The sequence below is a fragment of the Colossoma macropomum genome, unplaced genomic scaffold (genome assembly GCF_904425465.1).
Source record: "Colossoma macropomum unplaced genomic scaffold, Colossoma_macropomum, whole genome shotgun sequence".
Taxonomy (NCBI): domain Eukaryota; kingdom Metazoa; phylum Chordata; class Actinopteri; order Characiformes; family Serrasalmidae; genus Colossoma; species Colossoma macropomum.
In genome coordinates, this window is record NW_023494805.1 from 37,856,028 (window position 1) to 37,877,880 (window position 21,853).

The following is a 21,853-nucleotide window of genomic DNA, read 5'->3' on the forward strand; positions in this document are numbered from 1 at the left end:
TTTCCCATTTTGAGATGGTTGTGCACTGATTATAAGAATATTTAGCTTATTTCTAGACATTTTTACTTGTTTTAGGTAATTTTATTAAGTAAAATGACCTCACTATACTGGCAGATAATTCTGCTGGCTTCAAGCACATTTCTTACAACAAGCAAAATGATCTGCCAGTATAGTGAACTATACTAATTTTACTTAATAAAATTATTTAGAAGAGATAAAAAATGTCTAGAAGTAAGCTAAATAATCTTAAATTAAGGACAAATGTTAGATTTATTGACTATAAGATAATTTTACTTATATTATATCATCTGCTGTGAGGGCCTCTTGAACAGCTACACATCCTTTCAGACCCACAGCGCTGAGTCCTCTTCTCACAGTGGAAGGATGGACAAAAACACCTGTGGATGTTTTCAGATCTGAAGCAGCTTGATTTTCTCCTCTCTCTCAAAGATGAAAGCTGTTTATCTGATGGGGACAGTTTCCGTGTCTAGCAGGTCTTTTTACTATTTCAAATCCAGTTTTGGAAACTCTGTTAACCCTTATGCTTCCATCTAATCTCCTCAGAAATATCTCCTGAAAAATGAAGAGCCTGTACTTTTGACTGAAAATGAAATAAATGGAATAAATGGTCTGTGACTTTTGCACAGTACTGTATAATGGTGCTACTGTTGAGTCGGAGTCTGACGAGTCAAGGGAGGCTGGGGTCAGAAGCAGGTCTATAAGGGCAGAGAAGATCTAACAACATGATGATTCAGATGAGTGTGTTTAATGGCATGTGATAGGTCTATTGTCTTCAAAACAGTTTTAATCCTTTCGGAATGCCGTAACTGCATTCTGCACTGGGCGTGTGCAGTTCATGCCACAACAGAACAACTCGCTGGCGTTCAGTTTTATCTATTACATAATATTTCAACTTCAAATGAAATTTAAATGGATCATATCAGATGTTCTAAATTAAGCAATAAAACTTGTTTGTTACTTTACATACTTCTAGTGCATATTCACACATATAATGATTTTTGACTTTGTATTTGTGAAAGTATGTATTAACAAGTATAAACAAAGATATATTTAATAAAAACAAAACTGATGTGGGGCAAAATATTCAGACACCACAAATGAATAATATTAGTACTTAGTAAAGCTGTTGTTGGCTTTGAGACCTCTATGGTAAGAAGTAATTAGGTTCAATTTTGACCAATCCCTCTTGGTAAATCATCTTCAATACCCCATAAAGGATACGAGGGTCCCTCTGATGAACTTGCATTTTTCAAAATCCTCCATACCTTTTCAATGGGATTAGGCGATTGTCTAGGCCAGGCGACTGACTTCAGCCTTTTACAAGAAACTATTCTAGTTTTGAGGAAAAGTTTCCTGCTGGAGATGCAAGAAAAGCAGTTATAGCTAAACTAAAGCTTAAAGCAGAGCAGAGTAAGTCTGTGTTTTTGTTTATATTATATTTTTTAGCCTATACTAGCACATCAGCACATACTGAGACATATTTACAGCCAAGATGGTAAAATGAACATAAAATGTTATGGCTCCCAAAGTGGTTTTTGGTGAGAGGACAAAATGGTTCTTCTTAACATTTGGGTTGCCGACGCCTGATCTAGCCCATACGACTACTTCCACCTGCTTTAGAAACCAGCCTTGAGTTATTTTGGCTGTATGTTTAGGGTTGTTGTCATCTTCTTCCCTTTCTTGACCGATAAGATCGAATTCTAATCGAATATCTCCCAGGACCACATTCCACTCATGTTCCCAAGCAGCCCACATTATGATGCTCCCACCTTCATACTTCACTGCGGGTGAATGTTCACAAAGGATCCCATTTTAATTTCGTCTGACTGAGTATATTGTTCCAAAACAGAATTGTCTAAATGCTGATGTGCAAATTTAAGACGTGCATCTTTGCGCTTCTTTTTTATTTCTACTTTTGAGGAGTTTTGTGTGGGGAGGAATGGAGAAGACTGCGGCACAGTTCATTGCTAATTATTTTATGTGTGTAGAACTGTTGTTCCTGCCGCTTTCAGCTCATCCTGAAACTTTTTCCAAGTGAACTCCTTCACCTTCATCATAATTGCTACTTCCCAACATCCTTCCAGCAAATGGCAATGGCTTTTATAATGACATCAGGTCCCATTTTTATTTTCATTTTTGCAGCATTAACATGTAGAACTTATTATTTTAAACATTTACATATATGTATATTTTTAAATAATGGCTGAATACTTTTTTCCATATTAATTTTATATATTTATCTTTATAAACACTAAGTCGGAAGACATTATGTATGTAAATTCAGTAGATATATGCACTGCAAGTATATCAAGTAGCAAAAACGAAAGTGTCAACCGATAATAACACTAGTGTTCTTATCAGTTGGTTGTATTGTGGTTAAACGAGATAAAACATTACAGGCATGTTTGGTACTTGCTTTCAGTTTCCCAGCAAATAGGTTACCAATGTCTGACTGTGATAATAGTGCAGTGAGTCAGACCTGTTTGGTCACCCTGCCCAGTTTCTCTTGCTGGGAATTGAGCTCCTTGTTCAGAGAAAGAATGCATGCTTGGACGTCACCGTTTTTTTCGCTCTGTGCAGCTAACTCCTGAAGAAGGCTGTTCAGCGAGCTGCTCATGCCCTGAAAAAAAAAAAACACAGAATGTTTTGAAATGCAGATTTTAATCTGGAATTATGTGTAGTGACTGATAAAAAAGCAAGCAAAACTGGCTATGACGTGTATCTAAACTCAATTTGATATCTGACATCAACTGAAATTAAAATATTGCGTTTCAACTATTGAACTGTTTGCTTCTAGTAGTTTCTTTGATTCCGGTTTCTGATAAGTTCACTGAGGATCTTAGATGTACAAACACAGCCTCCTTCAACGTTAATGTTAATCTCTAAAGCATGGCAACAGTGTAAAGAATGTAAAGAATGTTTTTTCCTTTCCAAAGAAAACAAGACTGTGTCCGCAACCGTATCTTCTTATCAGATTCAAATCATAATAAAAGATCTCCTGTGCTTACAAACGCAAATGTGACATCAAGTGAAGGTACTGAATCTGCACTTTCAACAGAATTTGTTTAAATATTTACAACCTCAAATCAGAAAAAGTTCGGATAGTTATGTTACTTAGGTTACAGTGGTGTTTAATAGAACTTTAGGCCTTATATTTGATTATATGAACAGCATATTGTATCATGTTTTACCCCATTAATTGTATTGTTTTTTCAAAATAAACGCATTTTAATTTTGATTCCTGCAACATATTTCACAAAAGGTTGGGACAATAAAGTATTTACCAGTTTGTAATGTTGTCATTGCTTTTCACAACGTTTACAACACGTTTAGGGGCTAAAGACATCATGTGATGCAGCGTTTCAGGTCAAGTTTTGTCCCATTTTGACTGCACACAAGTTTTAAGGTGTGCAACAGTACGTGGTGTTTTGCGTTTTTAAAATGCCATTGTATTGTGTTCAAAACAGCATCCCTGACAAAAGATGTTGTCCTGAAGGCAGCATATGTTGCTCCAAACTGTATGTACTTTTTGGTAATAATGGTGCTATCACAGAAGTGTAAACTGCCTTTGCTTAGGGCACTGACACAACTCCATACCGTGACAGACCCTGGCTTTTGGACTTGTTACTGGTAACAGTCTGGATGGTCCTTTTTGTCTTTGGTCTGGAGCACACAGCATCCATTTCATCCAAAAAAAGACCTAATTCGTCTGAACCCAATACACGTTTCCTCTGTATGATGGTCCATCCCAGATGCTTCCAAGCCCAGAGAAGTCGGCGGTGTTTCTGGACATGGTTAACATAAGGTTTACTTTTGGCAGAGTGTTTTAGTTTTAACTGGCATTTGTGGATGAAACTATGCATTGTAGCGCTTGACAAATGTGGTTATATCGTTTATAAATAAATGACTGTTCTTGATGCTGAATCTTTTAATTATATGATGCACTGTCGAAGGTGAAATATCCTAATCCCTTTCCAGGCCTTTCCTGGATGCTGCTTTTGTATCAAATCATGGATACAATCACCTGCTGGTATCACCTGTTTGAAATCACGTCATTATCTTTTTATTTTACTTCATTACTAGCCCTAAATTTATTTTACAGCAGGGAAAACACAGAGCCTATATAACATCAAATTATATCATGTTGTGAATCAATTCAGTCTTTCACGAGATGCAACTGCGATGCATCTAAGAATTGATCATTTTCCCACCTCTAATGCATATGGGGCAAAACTATATAATTTTAAATGTTAGTTCAGACACATGGTACTGGAATAACATTACATTTTGCATCAGATCTCCAAATTTTAGGTGCTATGAACCGATTATGAACATACAGTCGTAGGCAAAAGTTTAAACACTCCCAGTCAAAGTACGTGTTTTAATGTTCTGTTGTTTTTCAGAGTGAAAATAAGTTAACACGTCCTCTACAGGGAACCTATATATGACATTTTGCTGCAACTTTTAATGCAAACTTTATTTATTTTCTGGGTTTAACATATTGGAAAAAGATAAAACAAAATATAATACAAAATGTGCCATGACTTTTGCACAGGCCACATTTTATGTTTTATTCTTATATTAAATTCAGCAAAAAAACTGTAATTGTGCATTGAAATGTGCAGAAGTGTGTTCTCTGAGGATGTGTTCACTTATTTCTACCTAGAAAATAAACTAAGCTCAGACAGATCAAGTGAAGGCTTAAATACAGCTGAGCATGTAATTCACTCTCTGAAAAGAAAGAAACAGCTCTTAATCCACTACAAAGAGGTGATTGACAACCTGCTACTGACCCCAATGTCTTCCTGAAGTTCCCTGATCTGCCGTCTCTTGTGTTTGTACTTCTCTTCAGCTGCTCTTTTCTGTTCATCTAACTTCATTTTCTCCTGATACTCAGGACCTACCAAAACAAGCCACAACTGTTAATGGGTTCAGCAGAGCTTACACAATTATATGCTCATCTACTGGCAGAGTTTCCAGACAAATGTTAAGCCTAGTTCTGGAATCTCCACTCTGGAATCTGGAGCTGCTTCTTGAAAACACTGGAACAAAACAGCAGCCTTTAATGATTAATTCCTTGAATAACTACAGTCAAGTAGAGAAAGACTGGGACATACTGGACTCTGTGGCCTTGCTGAAGGATTTACGGTAAGTGCCGTTCCGATTATTGACAACATGTAGCGTGTTTTCCAAGGCTTTGATCTCCTTCTCTGTTTTGCGGATCTTGGCGTCCAGCTCGTCCCCCTCACGCTGAAGCTCCTCTTTCTCTTGAGCTGCCTTTAAAAGCCAGATAAAAAACACAGTCTGAGATGTGATATGGCATAAATTTTGTTCATTTGCTGTATTTGTGCATTTATTTTTTGGGACCGTGTTGCTCTTCTACACTTTCATGGTTATTTCTGACCATACAGTATTAAAGACATCTCCAGCACTATGCCAGCAAATGGGATATGGCACTCAGTAAGCTCAATATGCATCAGCACAGTGTTAATGGAGATATTAGTCCAATAAATACAAGCAAAAACTGAAATTCTAAATATTTTATTTAAAAAATCGGTCCTATGTTTATACTGCAACAAACACAATGTGAACTGGGTGCGTTTTCATCTGTTGGGTCAAGGCAAACACATGTAAATAAAAAGAAAACAGGAAAGTCTTAGGAAAAATTGCAGCAGCTATTACTTCTGAACTCCTCTAGGGGGCAGCAGGGAGTAATGTTTGTTTGAGCTGCTGTGTCTGTCATCAGTTATGAGCTGCTAAACCATAATAGCTAAGAAACAAAAAACGTTAAACAGCCAATTTGGCCACTTTAGGCTTGTGCTTTAATAGTTGCATACAATAAACAAAAAAGACACTTCGGCCCAGTCCCATTTCTTATTATTACCCCTACCCCTCGTTTTCAAGTGTCACTTTGCCCCTTGGAACTGAGTTACAAGGGGTAGTGGTTGAAATCTTCCCTATGAAATGGGACCCTCAAATAAAAAGAACATTACTTCATTAACAGCTACCAGCGCTGCTCTGTAGGCGACACTGCCAGTCTGCAGTGACAGCAGAGGAGGGTAAAGTTCAGCTCCTCACTGCTGGGCTTTAGTTACATTTAGGGCATCATATGCCTTCAAAGAGGGGGGGGCAATTATTTATTATGGCCCACCCTTATTTCTTCAGTGGTATGAAGCTAAAGTCAGCTATTCGCCTGCAGTTCGAATATTTAAGGTAAACCATTTAAGGTGGAACGGGGAATTTAGCTAGGTACCGAGACATCAGTTATTACTTGCGATTTTTATGCTTGTTATGAAGAAAAGGATCATAATACATTGAAACAACATTAAACTAAGATAATACAGTGGTTATCGTAATTTTTTATCAGAGAAAATTCTCACATTTGTGGGTTACTTTGGTCTCTTGTTCAGCCATCTTGCCAGTTTTTCCTTTTTTCTCATAACATTATTTGGAGTGTGACTCTGAAGAACCTCTGTTTGGAGGGCCATGTAGCCCAAACACGTCGCCCTACCCTTCTATCTCAATACAACTCGGCACACCTACCCCCTAGACATGAATGCACAAAACACAGGGGTAATAGCTAAGTGGTAGGGGCAAGAAGTGAAATGGGATTGGGCCTTAAATTGTTAATCGCAATTATTCGTATGACCATTAATTATGTGCTAAATCATGATCGTAACAGGCCCACTACATACAAAATGATGGACCTAGTGATGCACCAGGCCACAGGAAAAAGCTATTGCTGCAAATTTATGTGTTGGTTTGTTGAGAGAACTAAATGGCCCACATTGACAAACTGAAGTTTGCTAGTTAGCTCAACAGCACCAACTTCACAATGAAAAAACTGCTCTTTTCTCATGTAAAAAATGGAGGAGTGATGATTGGACTCCAAAGCATGCAGTCATTTCAAACACACTTATTTGTGACTAATATTAAAGATCATCTACCTTTATAATGTAATAGGCCTGTGATTTGTCTTCCTCTCCTTCTGGCGCAGCCATTGCGATGGTCATGATCTCATATCTCTTCCTCATCTTGTCGATTTTGGACAGTCGTTCATGCACCTCAGCACTGTGAAGAGATCATTACCAACCATTGAGCACTCTGAACATCTGGACTACGTCTCCCTGGACAAAAGAATTTAGTCGCATGCATAATTTCACGTTTCTCTAAAACTTGGTTATGCCTTCAATTCAACTGTCGAAGCAGAACACAACACTGACATTCCACAATCCAGGATGACAACTGTAGGGTGTCTGTATGCAACCGGTTGAACAGACATGATTGGACAGTGCGACTGACCAACAAAATCATCAGACCTCAATCCCAATTCTCAGTTTGGAACAGCAGGTGAAATGCTAAAAGTAGGGATGGTTATTGTTAGGATTTTATCGATACTAATATCGATACTGATGCTTATCAATACTTTTATTATAACTTTTTTTATTATTATATGCATATTTTTTATTATATTATTTTATTATTACTATATGCGTATACTACTCTCCATAATTTGGTGCAAAAAAAACATAAAAAGATGTGAAAAGGCTGTGGTCATCTCTCTTCGGCTGAAAATATTAACAACCATAAGCAAAACAAACTTATTTACCATTGGCTGTCAGTTCAAACTTAGGCTACCTAGCAGTTAGCCATGCTAGCTATGGTCTACCGAATATTACTTCAGTACAGACTCAGCTTAATATTACTACCTTCCCCCCGATGAGCTGATTCAGGCTATTAAAATATCCTAATTATTCTTTTAATGCTGGTAACATTTTCTGATAAGGACATTAAGACTATCAAACTACCCTACTATCCTAGTTTTAAAGCAAAGCTGAAGTCAGCTTCCTATTCGAATGGGAAAATCTGGACAAGAGGCTGGCGAATAGGAAGCTGACTTCAGCTTCATAGTTTTAATTCTGATAGCATTTTCTGGTCAGGTGATTTAAGCTATCAAAATATCCTACCTAGAGTTTTATATACCGAAGTACCTTTCATCTTTTCATTCAGTACTTTGGTGTACACACTAGTGTTTGTGATGCCATCTATTAAAGTCACCTGAACTCATATAGCCCCAAATGAACATACTACCTCCACCATGTTTCACAGTTGGCACTTTGCCTTTTCCTTCTTTGTAAGGTTTTACTGTCTGAATTCGTACTCTGGTTTTGTCTGGCAAACAAACGAAAAGCCAAACAGCCATGAATACTTTAATCAAAGGGTGTAATAGGGCTTAAATAATTGGGCTTAATAGGAAACCACATCCTAGCTGTACTCACTTTTTGGTTCGATGACTTTCCACAGTGGAGTATGTAATTTCAATATTGTCTCTCTAACCACATCATTTTTAGTTATACGTAAGAACAACTATCCTGTTTTTCAATTTAACAGTATGTAGTCATTTTAATAAATACTGTTATAAGTCATTTGACATTTAGTGCTACTGAACAGGGATGTACTCACTTTTGTGGTTTTGTCCAACACCCTCCACTTGCAGCATCAGACATTTCCATTTGTTATTTTCACATTACATGCTTGAAATTATACAGAGTGATTCAAACAGATTCATCTGATTTCAAAGCGCCATATTCTTACAACCGAGGCGCCTAGGAACCAATCACAATCCAATTGAAAGAGGGGGTGCAACGTGATTTTCATCGGCAGTGAACCTCCAACAGCTCAGAGCGTTCGTTCTTGGTTCCACAACACTGGATGATCTCCGGAATCGCATTGAAAGAGCCGTGAGTGCAGCGACACCCGACATGCTCAATCAAGTATGGGATGAGTTTGACTATGGCGTTGATGTTGTCCGTACAGCTGGAGGAGGTTCATATTGAGACCTTGTAAAATTACATAATAACTTTATGCTCATTTAAACCATTTACAGTTTACTGCATTGTTCTGTAATGATTTACAAGTGAAATAAAGAAATCGGATGAATCTTTTTGAATCACCCCGTAAATCTTTTGTTTTTCTATGTAAGTCCAGAATACAGAACATTTTGAGAACAAAGCATAATCACAGAAGTGATAATGCACTGGTAAGGAATATCCCTGCTCACTTCAGAACCAAAACAAAACACAGCTCTGATCTACACAGGTCCAGGCCTGCCATCTGTCACTCTGCCTCACCTGAGTCCTTGTCTCTCCTGATCGGTGACTTTTGAGCTGCTTGGTGAGCGTTTCCTTGTGCACGCGGATCTCCTCCTGCCGCTCCTTCATGGCCGCCTGTAGCTGCAGCCGCCTCTTCTCCAGAGAGAGAACGCCGCCCGCCTTGTTGTACAGCAGGTCCCGTAGCCGCTTCACCTCCAGCCTCAGGATGTTATCTTCCACCATATTGTCCTAATGCAGGGAAATGGTTGCAATGGGCTTTATTTCAGAAGAGCTGGATGTTGAGCTGCTTTTTCTGGCTTTGCTAAACCATCCACAACTGATGTGGTCTTAAGAAAAGTTCAGAGGACGTACTGTCGGGGTTACGGGGGAACTAAACTGAACTAAACTATTTATATATTTAAATAAAGACTATTTATATAAACACTGCTATTTATAAAAATGGACAGAATGGACAGCAACAGGAAAGAGCGAAGCACAACCTAAGTACTTTGTTTTTTTGCTAGATTAGTTAGATTAGTTGTGTTTAATCCAAGCAATCTACACACCTCTGCGGCAAATGTAAACCATTTGTAAATAATTCAACAGGAAGTGAAATAAGTACAAACATTACAGTGGCAGTGTTAATAAGGGACAGCGGGACACAAACTAACACATAACGTAGCTAAACGGTCTCAATTTGATGTCAATTTGGTCATATTCCTAAAATCCCATAGTAACGTCATCTGGGAATTTCCACAGCAGTCGGTGAGATTTCTGAAAATCTATCATGAAGACTGTTTCAATGCCATATAACTAACTTACTTACTGCAAGTGTTTTTTTTTTTATTACTGAGTTTCGTATCTAAGTCACAGAATTCACACCTATTATTTTACTCACTCTCTCGGTGGCTGTAATGTAGCACCATTTTGAAGCATGTAAACAATTAAAAGTGAGAGCTAGCCAGGCTAAAGTTCAGCCTCCACATGGCAGGGTTAGTTTTTCTGTAGAGGGATATGGATTCTCTCATTATTTAATTTGAGAGGTTTAGCTGTAAGACTTTACATTACATTAAAACTGCCTCCACCATGCGGAGGCTGTACTTTAGCCTGACTGGCTCTCACAGTGTGAAGCCAAGTCAAGTTTATTTATATAGTGCTTCTTACAACAGATGTTATCACAAAGCAGCTTCACAGCATATCCGGGCCCAGGCCCTGGTCCGCATCACCAAAGGTGACAGTGGCAATAAACCTTCCTAAGAGCAAGGGGAAGAAACCTTAGGACAAACCAAGAGCGGAACCTATCCTTCTCTAGTCAACACTGGATAGCAAAACAAACAGACAAGACAAGAGCAACATGAACAGAGGACAGGAATTATCAATGAATATTCAACATTGAATATAGAGAAAAAGAAAAAAGAAACCAGAAGTATTAAGTATTAATAGAGAGGTATTAAGATTAACCAATGACAACTGATGACTACAGTTTGTGGCCTATCATAGTAATACTGAGAAAGAGATCTATGAAAATCAGTCACTGTTATGAGTGAAGACCACCTCTGCTATATTACAGACACCATGAGAATGATTAAAACAATCTAGGTGTAAATTCCGATGTGAGTTACAGCAGCAGTTGAGGTGAGGATACAAGGTGATCAAAAACAGGTTCTATTCGAACCTGTTCAGCTACATAAAATATTCCTGGTATAATTTACCCTACAGCAAAACGTCATGAGCTTTCTGGAAAAAAAAAAAAAATGCTGACTGGTTTCAATCAAAGCAAAGAGCATATTGGTGGAAGATGGCTGCAAATAATGTGGACGAAAATGTGTAACTGAGGCTGAGCAAACGTCTAAACAGTCAAGTGGAAGTTAAGCTTTCAGTTGTCAGTCTCATAAATATTAATGTTCTTCTCAACAGCAGGCTGCATCATGACAGGTCATGCATGAAAGCTGAGGCTTCCGGGAATTTAATGACCAGCATTCGTCCCATGAAATCTAAAGTGTCTGGGACACGTATGGGAATTTCCTAATCTTGTGTGTGCAGCTCCAAAAACACCCCAAATATGCATTGTCTGTGAGATTTACATGGCTGATCATGCGCGAAGGTGTCTGGACATTTCTGTAAGTTTATTTTGACCTAAAAATACTTACACAAAACTGTGATTTATTAACGGGACGTTCCGTTAATTCCAATAACAATTCATATTTCTATTACACCACTGTTTTGAAACAACACGCACAAGCTTACTCTCAAATAAAATGAAATCATTGTGTTTGAAAATAATTAAGCAACATATTATTTAGGTTAACCTTTATTAACCCCACAACGGGGAAATTCACCTCCACATTTAACCCATCCGTGCGGTGAAACACCCACATACACACTAGTGAACACACACACACACACACACACACACACACACTAGGGGGCAGTGAGCACACTTGCCCGGAGCGGTGGGCAGCCCTATCCACAGCGCCCGGGGAGCAGCTGGGGGTTAGATGCCTTGTTCAAGGGCACTTCAGTCATGTACTGTCAGCTCAGGGGATCGAACTGACAACCTTCTTGCCACAAGGCTGGTTCCCCACCCTCCAGCCCATGACTGCAAAATTATTATATTATGTATGGACGAAAATCTGTTTGGAATAGTTCAAAATGATAGATCTTTTAATATTCCTTCCATTTTTCTGTGAAAGATTTCTATTTATGGAACCTTAAACCCATGATCACTAAGACCAGGGAAAGTCCCCAACATTTTCTACAAAGAACCACTTCCCTCTCAAAATTAACCATGAATAAGTTCTGGTATTTGGATGTGGGTTTGATATAGATAACATATAGATTATGTCACTATATTTTACAAAGTCTGCATGTGTTGGGCAGTGGTGTATAAACTGCTTACCTGCAGAATATGTGCTAAAACCTTCATTACACTTCATCACACTGAAAGCTACCAGAACAGCTAGGGCGATTAAAAAGGCACTTTATGAATGACTAGTTGAGATGGATTTTGGACAGATTGAAGACATTTTAGTAAATGCCTCAAGTGAAATTGTACCATTGAAATCAGACCATTTATATGAAAGGTTATTTGTGCTTTGTTAATGGGCATGTTAGGTTTCCACATTGCGTTAAATCTTACATGTATTTTCGTACATTTTAAATAGCGTCTTTATTGTCAGTTCTGGATATTAAATTAAAGTGTGTTCCTTTTTCAAATAAGCCATGTTAGTCATTTAATATGGTATTTGTTGGTCACTTTTAGTTTCAGATTAACTTTGAAATGAAATGAAGGTTTCAGGCGAGGAAAAAGGGAGTATTACTTTAATTAAAACATTATTTCATGCTATTATTATTATTCTTATTGTTCTTACTATTATTATTATCATCAGCTCATAGATCACATTAAAGTCCTAAATATGAGCTTTGATTGACACTAAATTATAACGAGATAATCAGTAACTTTAATGATGTAGCTACTATTAGACATTATAATAGTTAATATAGATTCAGTGGTCGACGAGGAGAAGTATTTTGGTTATAAATGAACAGAGAATAAAGTTTTAAGCAGCAAAAGAACGAGCAATGAATGACATTCTCAGGGGGTTCTTGAGGTGAGTGGGAGTGTCTTGCTGTCCGTAAATTCCAGTGTCTGAAAAATAGTTTTTTCCGAGCATGCCTGGCAACGTACTGAAGCTGTGGCACCTGCTAAATGTGGCCTACATGTCCATAAACTGAGCATTTCGGGTCATTTCTGGCGCTTCGTGAAGTGATACAGAAAGTAAAAGTGTTGATCTACACTCAAGTTAAAATCTGAAAAGCGAACATAGTTGTGTCACCTGTTTCTTAAGTCGCAGTTTCTTCAGCTCTTTGTCAGAAGTGTCATTGAAAAGATGCAGTTCTTCGATCTTGGTGGTCAGGTCTCTTTCTTCTGCTCCTGTCTTCTCTGTCTCTTTTCTCAGACAGCGGATATCATCCTGAAAATATGCATTCGATATTGTAAAGAGCAAAAAAGCTGCGTTCTCATACATTTAAACAAACATATCAAGCTATAAATTCTTTAATTTAGACTTTCTGGTCAAGTAATAGAGAATTCCTCTTTATAATCTGCAGTTATGAAAATGGTCCAATAGAATCTACAGTGATAAACAGCTGCACATAAACTTTTCTTACTAGTCATCTGATACAGTGGCTTAGGAACATTGTTTGAGGTTTAACCTTTTCAAAAAAGCACCTGAGGGTGATTCTTCTATAAGAGGAACTTTCGTACCTCCTGGGTAGGTTTTCAAAGAATCTGAAACGGTTCCTGTTATTATAAAGGTGTACACCATATAGCCAAAAGTTACTACTTAGTAAGTTACTACTTAATAAGTTCAGGTGTTTCAGCCACACCTATTGCTAACAGGTAGAGAAAATCAAGCACAAAGCCTTGCAGTCTCAATAGACGCTGGCAGTAGAATGTATTGAACTGAAGAGCTCACTTACTTTAAACATGCCGCTGTCATAGGACACCACCTTTTGAAATTTCTGTCCTGCTAGATCTGCCCTAGACAACTGTAAGTGCTATTACTGTGAAATGGAAGCGTCTAACAACGAAGTGGTAGACCATGTAAACACACAGAGTGATGAAGCGCACAGTGCCTGTCCTCTGTTTCATCACTCAGAGTTCCAAACTACCTCTGGAAGCAACATCAGCAAAAATGTGCATTGGGAGCTTCACAAAATGGGTTTCCACGGCTGACCAGCTGCACAAAAACCTAACAGTGAAGTTTGGTTGAGGAAGGATGATGGGCTGGGGCTGTTTTTCTGGGTTTGGGCCCCTTAGTTCCAGTGAAGGGTGATGTGAATGCTACAGCATACAAAGATATTTTATATGCTTCCAACTTTGTGGCAATTATTTGGGGAAGGCCCTTTCGTGTTCCAGCATAACCGAGCCCCTGTGCACAAAGCGAGGTCTATAAAGACACGGTTTGATGAGTATTGTGTGGAGGAACTCCAGTGGCCTGCACAGAGCCCTGACCTCAACCCCACTAAACAAATTGGACGTTGATTGTGAGCCAGGCCTTGTTGTCCAACATCAGTGCCTGACCACACGAATGCTCTTTTGACTGAATGGGCAAGAATTCCTCCAAAATGTTGTGGAAAGCTTCCCAGATGGGTGGAGGCTGTTATAGCTGCACAGGGGGAGGCAACTGCCTATTAAACCTCATGATTTGGGAATGATACTTAAACTAGAGTATAATAACATAACTGAATACTGGTTAACACTGACGTATATGAAGTCTACAGCCCAACTGAAGAATCACTTTTAAATTAAATTTAAAGAGCAGTGAATCCCAAGCCTACACTACTGCTCTCAGTTCAGTGCTGTGAGAAATGATTATAGTATAGACTCCCAACTTGGTGCTCAGCATCACTGTACAACAGACACTGTTACCAGTTTCTGTCTTTTTAGCTTTGTTGGCCTCACCTGGAGCTTTTTGAGCTGTGAGGTGAGCATGCTAGCCGTCTTCTTCTTCTCCTCCAGAGCCTTGCTGAGCTCAGAGGTTCTCTTTTCCAGAACCTGCTTCTCTTCCGTGTTCACCTCACCCCTCAGACGAGCCATTTTCCTCTCCAGCAGCTGGATCTGGAAGTCCTGAGGAGAAGAAAGAAGAACACAGATGCAAAACTTAGAAGAGGATGCTAGCAAATCATAGGTCACTTCTGAATCACAGTGACCAGAGCCAGCACAGTACTGCTTTTTAATTAATGCTGGGTCTTGAAAGAAAAGGGTAATTGGAATAAAAATTGAATAGAATGTGAGATAAATGATGGTATATGAGGACAGCTACAGTCATTGACATCTCTACAGGTTTGGTAAATATCCAGCTGTCAGCAGAGGTGGACGATATGGCAAAATGTAATAATATGTTGCTTGACGTTTTTTTACAACTCATGATATGTCATGATATTTGTTTTTTTGTGGCATCTCATAAGTTAGAACAGACAAAGCAGTGCCACGTTTTAAAAATACTACCAAAAACTATTAATCCATTTACTTGTATTCAACACTGCACACACTGTGCCGCACTAAATCCAATCAAACAAGACTGATTATGCTCTCTTTTTAATGACTTGCAGTTAAAGTGCTGACTACATCCATGATATGCTCAGAAGAACCTATTGTGACATATTGTGATGTAATGTTATCATGATAACGGTAAATACCGTCATATCGTCCAGCTCTAGCTCTCAGTCTGGTCTCAAAGAACTGGCATGGCATAAGTGGCATCCTGTAAACCCCAAATAAAGAAATACACTATTTGGGCAAAGGTATTGGGACACACTTCTTAATCACTGAATTCAGGTGTTTCATTCAGTCCTGTTGCCACAGGTGTATAAAATCAAGCACCTAGCCATGCAGCCTGCCTTTACAAACAATTGTGAAAGAATGGGTCACTCTGAAGAGCTCAGTGAATTCAAGCGTGGTGCTGTAATAGGAAGCCACCGTTGCAACAAGTCGTTTTGTGAAATGTCTTCCCTCCTAGATGTTCCATGATCAACTGTGAGAGGTATTATTGAAAAGTGGAAGCGTTTAGGAACCACAGCAACTCAGCCACGAAGTGTCAGACCACGTAAAGTTACAGAGCGGGTCGCTGAGTGTTGAGGAGCATAGCGCATAAAAGTTGAGTTCAAACCTCCTCTGACATTAACATCAACACAAAAACTGTGCACTGGGAGCTTCATGGCATGGGTTTCCAAGGCCAAGCAGCTGCATGAAAGCCGTACATCACCAAGCACCATGCCAAGCGTCAGACTGAGTGGTGTAAAGCGCCGCCGCTGGACTCTGGAGCAGTGGAAACGAATTCTGTAGAGTGATGAATCACACTTCTCTGTCTGTCAGTCTGATTGACGAGTCTGGGTTTGGCGAATGCCAGGAGAACGTTACCTGCCTGACTGCATTGTGCCAGCTGTAAAGTTTGGTGGAGGAGGGATGATGCTATGGGGTTGTTTTTTAGGGGTTGGTTTAGGCCCCTTAGTTCCGGTGAAGGGAAATCTTAATCTAAACTAACGACATGCCATACAGAGTCACAAAGCACTTAAGCATGTCTATTTGAGATTACTTAACAACTCGAAGCTGTTTGAGACAAGCATGTGATAATTTAAGCATGCAGTTTATTAGCATGTAGTGCTAACTTGTAGGGCCCATTATTTGTCCGCTTCATTAGCTTATTAGCTTCAGCGCAAAGCTAAAGAAGCAGCACCTAAGTCAAAGTCAAAGACTTGGCTGATTGACTACATTTTACTGCGGTCAGTATGGACATTTGGAGGGGTCCCGCTCTCTTACCTGATTGTAGATGATCTCTTGTTGTTTGAGAGCGTGTTGGTCCAGTTTGCTGAGACGACTGTCCAGGTTGGAGAGAGCGGCCCGGCTGCCTGAGAGCTCCGCCGTGGCGCTCTTCTCTTTCGCTCTCAGGGTCTGGAGCTCCTGGCTCTTCCGGAACAGGAGCTCACGCTGCCGCTGCAGCTGGGTATCGATCTCCTGCACATGCAGACACACACAGCTCACATCTCAGCTCAGCTCAGCAACCACTGATTAACCCTTACAAAGGTTGTAAGAGTGTTATTGGTTAGTTCAAACACAACATTTTAAATTTGATTTGATACGACACAAACAAGGTGTGCTTGAATAAGTGTCATGTGGTCGTATGCTAATGTTAATATGTTACCGTTTGCACCCTGCGCACAGCTTAAATGCATGCAGTTACACAATAGGGGTGTAAAGATGCACACATCTTCAGGTTTGATAATGAGTTTCAATTCAGAGGCCTAAATTCATTCGATTTTCAATATTCTGTGTGTTAAAAGTGTCTTTCACTGCCCTTAAAAAATAAACCCAAAATGTAACAACCCCTAGAACGGTTTTGTGATTTAAGTTCAGCGCAGACCTTTGAGTGTGAGTGTGTGCAGGAACGCAGGAAGGTGTTTTAAGATGGGGGCGCTGAAATTTTAAGCAGCATATACGTGACATAAAAAAACGATGTCATGCAAACTGATTTACCTTTTTCTATTTCATCTCTTTCACAATTCACACCAAACAGAACATGTCATAAGGTGTTATTACAAGGTAAGAGATGACAATACACACATATATACACTTTGTTAGGAACACCTGCGTGTATCTACACTCATTTTCTATTTTATCAACTCCACTGACCATATTGGTGCACTTTATAGCTCTGCAGTTACAGACTGTCTCCATCTGTTTCTCTGCATACTTTGTTAACCTGTTCTTCAGTGGTCAGGACCCCCCCAGGACCCCCACAGAGCAGGTACTATTTGGGTGGTGGATCATTCTCAGCACTGCAGCATTCTCAGCTCGGTGAGTGTATAAATACACATAGGGACACAACAGACCGCTGATACAGATCCTCACTCTGCTCTCTCATTCTGGACAAGCTTTATGCAAATGAACTGAGGACCAACCAACCAGATTGTTTATATGTGATGCATTAACTGATTTTGTCATGCCCACCGTCATGGTATGAGACTTAACACCGGAAGGTGCACTGAGCCAGACATATACATACATACATCATCTAAGCCACTTAACCTTCTGGGTCACGGTGGGGTGCTGGAGCCTATCCCAGCTGTCACTGGGCAGAAGGCAGACCCTGGACAGGTCGCCAGTCCATCGCAGGGCAGACAGACAAACAATCACACACACATTCACACCTAGGAGCAATTCAGCATGTCCAATTAGCTTAACTACATGTTTTTGGACTGTGGGAGGAAACCCACACAGACACGGGGAGAACAGGCAAACTCCACACAGAAATGACCCTGGTCACCCAGCCGGGAATCGAACCCAGGCCATTCTCGCTGTGAGGCAACAGCGCTACCCACTGCGCCGCCGTGCTGCCCGCCAGAGATATAACAGTTCATAAAAACGTCATTATGTTATTATATGTTATCAAGTTTAAAAGCAATATACACACTATAATAATAGGCTGCTACGAAGCTTAGAACTGGCCTATAACCCTAATTTCCCTCTTTGCACCCCAACCTGCTTGTGTTAGAGATGTGCTCCAAAGCGGTCAGCAGTAGTTGAGGGAAGCAATTCGGCTCACTGTAATGAACATAGGCGTTACTGCAGGTTTTGAAAATGCCCCTGGTTTTGAGTGTGTGTGAATGTATATGTCTGTCTGTCTGCCCTGCAGACCTGTTCAGGGTGTTTCCTGCCTTATGCCCAGTGAGCGGTGGAATAGGCTGCAGCTCCCCCCGCGACCCAGAAGGATAAGGGCTTAGAAAATGTGTGTGTGTGTGTGTGTGTGTGTGTGTGAATTCAAATTAAAAAACATAAACTCCACTCCAAAACAAGCTCACATGGGTCTTTACTACACTTTCATTTTCATGAAGTCCAGAACTTTTTATTATTATTATTATTATTGTTATTATTATTATTTTTCGCAGTTACAATCCTAAAATCTGGAGGTCTGCAGTACCCTCAGTACCCCCCACTTACCTTCCCCTCCTTGCCCATTTTACTAATACAGGGGTGTGATTTTGGGTGTTTTCTCACACTCTCACATCGTGCAAAGAAATCTCAAGCCTACCAACCATCACCCTCAGAACAAGTTTGCATCGTGACTATTTCATGCTCTTTCGGCCTGCAGCGTTTGCCTTAAGCAGACTCTCTCAGGTGAGAACCTTCGATGCTTTGCCATACGGAGTGCCTCCCCCTTTAGCTGGCTGAATGAAGTGACACTCACTTTGATGTGTAGCTCCTGGTCACGGAGCATCTGCTCCATCTGTTCTGCTCTCTCCTCCACGCTGAGCGCTGCCTCTGTGGCCACCTGAAGCTTCTCCTCCAGAGCAACGTTCTGCAGCTGGGCCTCCTCCAACCTGTGAGACCGAACACAAACTGCTGGTGAGTTTATCCTCCACAAATCCTGAAATAATGGAGATGATAAGCTATGCAAGATCATATGGGAGGTTTTAAAGGAATTGTCTCATGAGGGCCAATTATGTGAGCAAGGCCAATAATCTTGGACTCCTGGTCACGGATTACTGTGGCACCACCAGGGACGGAACTCAAGATCTCCTGATGATAAAGCCAATGCTTAGATGGTAACACTTAGAGCCCTTAACTCTCCTATTTGAATTTATCAAGTCATCAAATGTGGGTCTAGAACTGAGAACCACTGGTCAACTTAAAATATATAAATAAAAAAAACATTAGTAAGGACCTTGTTCTTATGAAACATGTTATGGGGCATTACTTGGTGGTTTTGTCGTTGATCTCCTTCTTCATGCTGGTTAAGTTAGACCTCAGAGATTCCACATCTGTGGCAGCGCGATCCACTGTGCCCTTCAGAGTCTCCAGCTGTGGAAGAGCAACAGCTTCACATTAATGCCAATGCCTCCATATCACTCACAGAGAGAAACATTTAGGTCTTAGGTTACGTTCGCACTAGAGGCTTGAAGTAAAACAAGTCCTATGTTACTATGGTGATTGTAGCCCTCTCGTTTAAATATAGCTTTAATATCTTTTCACTGGGGCCTTCAGAACCTCCTTAGCTGACTACACTGGACAGTGCCGTCTCCATAATCTACGGACTAATAAACAAGCAGCAAACTAACAAAAGCAACAGTAAAGTGGAGCTTCAGATTCCTCTCAAGAGCCTCCACTGTAACAAGAATTCACAACCTATACGAACAAGAACGGGAGTTGAACCAAATCACATGATTTTCATGTTTAGGTTGATATGAATTCTGCATTCACACCATATTACTGCATTATAAGAAGTAAGAATGTGAGTTGTCAAGGCAAAAAGATAAGATCTGAGCAAAAACGCACAGAATTGAGCAACAAGCTTTGTCATGTCAACAAAGTGCCTTCAGTGCAACTGTGTAACACTCACCTCATCCTGCAGGCGCATGCGGTTGCTCTCCTGCTCCTGAAGCTGCTGCCGGAGCCTGGCGGCCTGTCGCTCTGCAACTGCAATCTTCTTCTCGCACTCTTTATTGTTCTCCACCTCGCTGGCCAGGAAGTTCTTCTTCTCCTTAATCAGCGCCTCTCGCTCACGGGTCATCTGGTTCACCTCAGCAAGCATCTAGTAGAGACAAGGAAGTTGACATTACACAACTTACAGCAGTGGGGTCTTCTAGGCCTTCAGAGGAGACCTAACGATTTCCAGGAATTAAAATCTGTAGTTTTTATTTATTTTTTAATAGGATGCTTGTTGTATTTAAACTCTGCGAGTATTACAGCACTTCTCTTACTCTATTGTTAAGTCTTGGTTGGAAAAACAAAAGGGTTCAAATCTTGAAGCGGCCAATGAAAAATTATCCAACCAGATTTTTCCGCATGGCATATAGACAGATACAGCCAGGCTAGAGCTCCCATTGGTTAGGCCTTCAGGAGCCGAACTGAAGGCCTCACGTGACAGATTCGCTACCAATATAATTAGGAATGGACAGTGGAAGCAACCAATCAAGCTCTGATTTATAATAGGTGGAACCAACTCAAGAGCAAAACATCACTCTAGTCCTTCTGGAAGTTCTAGATACATTCTAGATGAGTGGTAGCCTGACCAGTGCGTTTCAGTCAAGGGGGAAAACTGAGGCTGTGAAACTGCTACAAGGTGAAATATATAGTAATATCTGTTTCAAGCCTCAAATAAATTGAGACAGAATTGTTCACAGAGGTGGTGTTAGGAACCAGACTGCTAAGAGCTGCCTCAGAGAAAGTTATTACATGAAATATTGCGAATATGCTGCCTGATACGCTGTTTTACTTCTTTTTAAGCACATTTTTGAAATCCATTTATGGTGGAGGGATGGTGGACGCTGCTGTTATGCAAATTAGTACTCAAAGAAAACTTACTACTATTTTACCATCATCAGCCATTACACACAAAAGCTAAGAAAGCAAGTGTAGACTCACTGGTCATTTTGGATAGTAAATGAAATATTTGTGTTGTAGCCATGGTGACCCCTGGTTCCTATCACCACCACTGCAAAGAACTCTGAGCCTGTGAGTTTCTCTGAAATAACCCATTTCACACCAAACCACTCTGAATGACTTTACATGTCAATGTTTAAATTATGCAGACATTTAGAAAAATCAGAGGAAATTATTAAGTATTGAATCACAATTCTGTATTGACAGGTTTGAGTCTGCACTTTCATTTCAATGTCAAAAAATTGACAAAAACATGATAAAAGTGTAAAAGATTTTTACATAACTTTTACATAATAACTTCTCATCTAACTTGGATCATAATAAAATATCTTGTCTCCTACTTACAAACACTCTTCAAAACTATATGAGTGAAAAATAATGAATATAAAATTACAATATGCTTTTATTATTGCCAGTGATAACAGAGACATCTACAGATGTCCATGGTGGACAAAAATGGTGCTTTGAGGGAACCAAATGTTACATAGTCAGTCCGATGTGCTTTCAGCCCAAATATTACATGGTCAGCCCGATGTGCTTTCAGCCCAAATGTTACAAAGTCAGTCCGATGTGCTTCCAGCCCAAATGTTACATAGTCAGCCCGATGTGCTTTCAGCCCAAATGTTACATAGTCAGTCCGATGTGCTTCCAGCCCAAATGTTACATAGTCAGCCCGATGTGCTTTCAGCCCTACTTCACTAGTGCCTTCAAAGTACATGCGAGGTCCACTGCCTGGCTCTGAACAAAAGCACCATCTACTGGTCAGACAGCTGGGCTGCTTTATGGTGCTGCTTTT

The 21,853-nt window shown here is 40.0% G+C and overlaps 1 protein-coding gene across 1 annotated transcript in view; it reads right to left on the bottom strand.

Moving 5' to 3' along the window:
* Positions 1 to 21,853, bottom strand: part of ccdc39 (coiled-coil domain containing 39) — a 33,500-nt gene that overhangs the window by 3,311 nt on the left and 8,336 nt on the right. Inside the window, 12 exon segments of the mRNA XM_036597717.1 lie at positions 2,501 to 2,641; positions 4,815 to 4,921; positions 5,139 to 5,298; positions 6,969 to 7,092; positions 9,153 to 9,184; positions 9,186 to 9,362; positions 12,950 to 13,087; positions 14,581 to 14,745; positions 16,438 to 16,632; positions 18,863 to 18,995; positions 19,373 to 19,476; positions 20,015 to 20,206. Of these exon segments, the coding sequence (XP_036453610.1) occupies positions 2,501 to 2,641; positions 4,815 to 4,921; positions 5,139 to 5,298; positions 6,969 to 7,092; positions 9,153 to 9,184; positions 9,186 to 9,362; positions 12,950 to 13,087; positions 14,581 to 14,745; positions 16,438 to 16,632; positions 18,863 to 18,995; positions 19,373 to 19,476; positions 20,015 to 20,206 (1,668 nt within the window).